At 50.3% G+C, this 5,673-nt stretch overlaps 1 protein-coding gene across 1 annotated transcript in view; it reads right to left on the minus strand.

The window, feature by feature from the left end:
* Window positions 1-2,902, minus strand: part of Prok1 (prokineticin 1) — a 4,689-nt gene extending 1,787 nt beyond the window's left edge. The window contains exons 1-2 of the mRNA XM_021197028.1: window positions 2,781-2,902; window positions 361-486 (exon numbers count right to left, since the gene is read on the minus strand). Coding sequence (XP_021052687.1) covers window positions 361-486; window positions 2,781-2,852 — 198 coding nt within the window. The 5' untranslated portion in view covers window positions 2,853-2,902. The remainder of the gene's footprint in view (window positions 1-360; window positions 487-2,780) is intronic.
* Between the last annotated feature and the right edge of the window lie 2,771 nt (window positions 2,903-5,673).

Below are 5,673 nucleotides of genomic sequence, written 5' to 3' on the forward strand. Positions count from 1 at the left end.
AAGAAGAAGAAGAAGAAGAAGAAGAAGAAGAAGAAGAAGAAGAAGAAGAAGAAGAAGAAGAAGAAGAAGAAGAAGAAGAAGAAGAAGAAGGGTGCAGGTGGACTGTGTCAATACCTGAACCAGTATCCAAACAACATCTGCAAAAGGCTATGTGAAGTCGCCTTGGAGCAGCACCGCGGTGGCTGCTTGCTTGCCTGACTTCGGTGAAAGGCTGGATCCACTGTGAAGGAAGCAGTATATTGCCCTTCCCCACATCACCCTCAGAAGCTACAGATTCGCTGCTCTAAACTGGCCCCAGGATGCCTGTCTGCTGAGCCCATGCCTGTTCACAGACAGGTCCGTCGAATGCCAGCCTAGTACCTTGTGGCTTCCTGGGTGGCACTCCTCTCCTTCCCGCCCCAGTGGGGTACACAACCGCAGGCCCCGCAGCCACAGGCTGATAGCGCAGCAGGTGCCGGCCCCACACTGGATATCTCGTTCACAGGCCTACCAGAGAGAGAAAGGGGCCAGCCGGTTAGTGTCACCCGAAGGAATGATCCCGATTAGGATCCGGAGGAGGTGACTAAGTACCTCAGATCAACAGGACACCTTGGCCTGGGTCTAATATCGTTGCTTGTCTCATGAGAGGGACACTCGGGGGCCCAGCAGAGTACCAGACTTCCTGCTCAGTGTGAGGTGGTCAGTCCCTGCTCCCCGGGAAACCCTGTGTTAGAAGACATAGCTTTTCTAATCCCAGTCAGCACTGGTTGAATATGATGGATTAGAACTCTGTGGTGAAGGGTCCTTTGTGATCCAAGACCCTGGATGGTGGCTGCTGAGCTTTTGTTGTCCTTTGTTCTTCAGCATCCATTCTAAGCTGCCTTTCTGTGTGTCTCCCATCCGGTAACCCATAGAGGCCTGGTGGACAGTTATCCCCCCCTCCCCCTCCCCCTCCCCCCCACTTCTCTGCTGGCCTCCCTGGACCCCCCCCGACGTGGATGCACCCTTCTAGGTTGGGCTGCTTGGACCTGCTGGGTTACCAGGTAAGGAAAGAAACTTTCAAACAAGCTAACTTTACACCGAAGCCAGGGTCAAAAGAGCAAATAGGGCCTCGTGGAGAGCCAGTCGACCTGGCCACTACCCAGAGGCCATGTGGCTTCAGAGCTGAAGTCTGAGGCCGAGTTTTCATTCTAGCAGGCCACAGAACCCCTTCAGGCTACCAGCATGGGACATGACAGGACGTGGAAGCTCCAATCTTTCTGTTAGGGAGGATGAGGAAGGAAACAGATACCAAATCTTTTTCATCGCCCAGAGAAGGTCCAGGTGACAGTCACTAGCAGCTAGTCTTAGCCCAGCAGGGGTGCTTCTCACCCCCAAGCCAGCCCCCTGGGAACGCCAGGTGAGGGGCAGTGGGCCCCAGTTGGACTCCTCTCCTGCCCATGGTAGGCGTGGCATTCTGGGAGGTCGGGCCCTACAGCTGGGCTGTCACTAAGGAGCAATGGAAGGTGGAGAGGTCAGGAGGTCAGGAGCCGACTTCTTTCTGAGAGTCAGAGGAGGAATGTCAGAAGGATATGGGAAATGGAGGACAGCTGGGCCTGCCTGGCTCTCCTCCCCTCAAGACCCTCCTCTGACTGTTCATCTTGCCATTCACTTACTCCCCGAGACTGACCTGACCTTCTTCTCTCACTGGGCTCTTATTAACAGATGCCCAACCTCCCTTAGGCCTCTCTACCTGTTGCCAGTCTGGAATAGATGTTGGCGCTGGCTTGGTGGCACTGTGACTGAGCAGCTCATTGGGTCCTCCATGTACCCCCATCCCTCACTGTGTGGGGCAACCCTAACTTCTCTCCTGGGTCTGACCCTGGTCTTCATGACGGCTTTCACCAGTCATGCCCACTAGATACAAGCCTGCCTTCAGAGCATTCGCTTGCCCTGTGTGTTAGTTTGAACGGAGTCTCTTTCCTTTGAAAGTGAGGTTGCCTTTTCTGAGAAAATTAAAATTTATCCAATTCCAGGAACTGGCTGGCATTACTCCATATTTACCTTCCAGGTAGAAGGTTGGAGAAAGTTGAAATAAAACTTAATTCTCTCTTTTTCCTCCTGACTTTTGCCTGGGGAGCTCTTAAGAGAAGCACTGTGTTTTGGTTTGTGATTAGGTCCAGTTTACGGCCCTGCATGTACCTACATGACAGGAGCACAGGTACCGCAGGAGATGAGAGGACTCCATGCCCTGAGTGACAGACTCAGTGAGCCCCTGGCCTGAGCCTCTGCTTCAAGGATAACATGTTTGGGGTGCATTCTGTCAATGTTGGCACCACCCATCTCCCCCTGGGAGGCCACCAAAGAGTGAAAGGGGGTGTTTGAGCATTCTCTCTAATAGCTAAAGTGAGACTGCGTGGGGACCCTGTGTGCTTGCCACCTTGAACTCACAGCATGCTCTGTGAGTTAACACGGACAAGTGAACCAGACAAAGATGAAAACCAAGGCATACACAAAACAAATGGGGCTGGGGAAGGGACGCTAATCTGCCCTGTAAAGAAATGTCCTATGGCACACACCATTTTACTAAAGACTCAATGTCAAAATCCCAGCGCCCTCCTAATGTATTTACAATGGGGTTCTATTTACCCACAACACCCGAAGTCACAAACAACCCCACTCCCAGAAAGTGGTTGCCTCCAAAATCCCTGTGGTTTAGGTGATTTGGAGCAGCAGAGCCTTTGTGGTTCTTAGTACATGCTCTGTGTAGAACCCCGATCTTGGCCCCTATGCCAGGTCTATGGAAAATGCTAGAAACTTACCCCTGTGATGACCGCACAGTCGGACGCCGTTGCTAAGAGGATCATGATGAAGACACGCACAGCACCTCTCATGATCACTTGAGGTGAAGACAAACACAGTCTACTCTGGTACCCCTCACTTCCTTCTGTGCTGCCTTGCACTAGACAAGCCGAGAAGGCCAAGCTGTCCTACCCGACCTCCTTCGGAATTATATAGCCGGATCCAGGGCTGCCTCTAAATGCCTCATCTCTCTCTTCCCTCCCATCACCATTATTCAGATGAGCTCAGAGGCGAAGATGAGACCTGAATCTCCAACAGCATCCCATCACCGTCAGAGTGGATACAAATGGATACACTGGGGACTTTGACAGTTGCTCTAAGTCTTCCAAGAGCACCATGCTTCAAACAGTTGCTTGCAATTCACTTCATATCCATCTCCATCTCTGCATCATTGTTCCCTGCTTGGGCCAGGAGGATAACTTTAGTGATGAATTAAGAGATTTGCAACATTGATTTTTCTCTCGCCCACACTGAACCATGCAGCCTACAGGAGTGTTTATATTCTCATACTCAAACTATTAAGCATTATGTGAGTGTTTACCCTGGATTCAACACAGAGGTGGTTGAGAAGACAGAGGGTGAGGTGGTGTCTGATGCTGAACTTTGAAAGGTTAAAATCCCCAGTATGGAGACAGACACTGCATCTGTGGTGTTGATGCTTCTCACAGACACACAGGTGGGGCTGCTCTCTAATAAGCTCTGGACAAGCACCTGTGAGCTGGTTAGTCTTTGATGTCTAATTGATTGGATTCAGAATCACTATGGCAACACACCTCTGGATACCTCTATGAGGGTATTTCCAGCAAAAGGAAATTGAGGTGGAAAGATCCACTGTGACTGTGAGCAACATCCCATAAGTCTCGAACACAAACTAATGAAAAAGTGGCTGAGTGCCAGCAGTCAGTCATCTCCCCATTCCACACTACAGATACAATGTTACCTGCCTCGCTGTTCCTGCAGCCTTGATCTAGCTGTCATGATGGGCTGGACACTCAGTCCTTGAGCCACAATTAAGCCTTTGCCAGCAATGACAAGGTACCAAATACAAGCAGTAAATGCCCCTGGACCATTTACCAGGAGGAGAAACTGAAGATAAGAAGGCACTCAGGTTCCACCCTGGCAGCACCTGCAGAGACGTGGACTTGGGCCATGCTGGTGATCTTCCTGTAGTGTGGTGTGACCGTGAGAGGGGCCTTATCTGCAAGCACACACACACACACATACACACACACACACACACACACACACACACAGTGGGCTCATGAGAAGGTGACTCTGTGCATAGTCCTTCTTGCTGGAGGGAAGTCCTCCAGCCTTCTCTACTACATACCTGATGGATCCTGTATTGGGCCATCCATCCATCTCCCTACAATAATAAAAGCTAATGTTTTCCAAGGAGTGTTTTCTAGTATGCTAATACAGGATGGGCAGCTCCAACCCAAAACTAAAATCTCCAAAATAGAGAACTTTCTGACAAAATGTGACCTGTCCAGAATTCTACACAGTAGAACCTTGTTGCATGCACAAAACTATTTAAAGTGCTATAGAACACTGCCCTTTAGGTGTGTGTGTAAGGTGATCATGAAACAGACAGAATTCAAGTTTAGACTTAAACCCCATCTAAGATGTACATACAAATATTCAGAATGGTGGCGGGGGGGGGGGACCCTCAAACCTGGCCACTCAGGGACTGAAAGAGTCGGCAGTATTACATGGGCAACTGCTTTCCACGGTCAGAGATTTGGGGAACACCGAGTACACCAACTTAACGAGTTTCTTTCTGTAGAATTCTCTAGGGTCTTTCATGGTGTCACAGGAAGCAAGTGGGACACACAACCTGTGGTATTACTCAAACAGATTCAACCACAATGCCATTTTTCCCAAAGCATTTTGTGAAAACAGGGTTCTCGCCTGCAGACGTCAGCAGGCTTCTGTGAACCGTGAGAAGATCCCTGTGGACCTGGACCTCGTGGCTTTGAGCCTGAACCCCACAGGCAGACACACTGACTTTTGAACCAGACTTCTTGTTGGCGTCATGACTTTGAGAATATTGCTAATCCTCAGAGCCCCAGTGTTCTAAGGGCCTCCAGATCCCACCACCCTCCCTAGCTCCTTCCCAGAATACACAATTACTATGAGGAAACTGTAACCAGGAAATCTTATAAAGCAGTGGCAGTAGCTGAACATGTCTCCTTCCTCTTAACTGCCAGTGCTTGAAGAAAAGCCAGCTTAATGAACTGGGCGTGACAGCTGGTGACTGGCACTCACACAAGAGATCCTGGGAAGGGCTGACATTGCTCCGTTCTTCAGAAACTCAATTAAGCAAGCATTCACTGTGACCCTCCCCTGTGTCAAGACCAGGAGCTGCTGGGCACAGGAGCAAATGCACCAAGAATAAGCCCTCTTGGCACAGTCAGGGTGGCTTTGTAGCTAGCAGATGCAGAGTGAAAGGTGACAGGGGAACTATACAAGGATCACCTCAAGGATTCAAAGGCAAAAAGATGAACATGGAGGTGAAGTGAGTTGAGAAGCAAGTTTGAGGAAGTATGGGAAGTGCTGAAAATATGGGTTTCCTTCTGAGAGGAACAAGTTGGCGGAGGCATGCTGAGTAAACCTTTAACAGATCTCTACACAGCTGCAGACATGGTGGGAGCTTGTGGGCAGCGACAACATACAGTGGAAGATGTGCGGGAAAAGCCTTTTGTACATGTGCAGATCACAGGGAGAGAGGGAGAGAAGGAGAGGGGACAGAGGGAGGGGAGGAGGGAGGGAGGGAGGAGAGAGGGAAAGAGGGAGGGAGGGAGGGAGAGAGGGGAGAGAGAAGGAGAGGGAGAGAGGGGAGAGAGAGAAGGA

The sequence above is a fragment of the Mus pahari genome, chromosome 4 (genome assembly GCF_900095145.1).
Source record: "Mus pahari chromosome 4, PAHARI_EIJ_v1.1, whole genome shotgun sequence".
NCBI classification, from domain to species: Eukaryota; Metazoa; Chordata; class Mammalia; order Rodentia; family Muridae; genus Mus; species Mus pahari.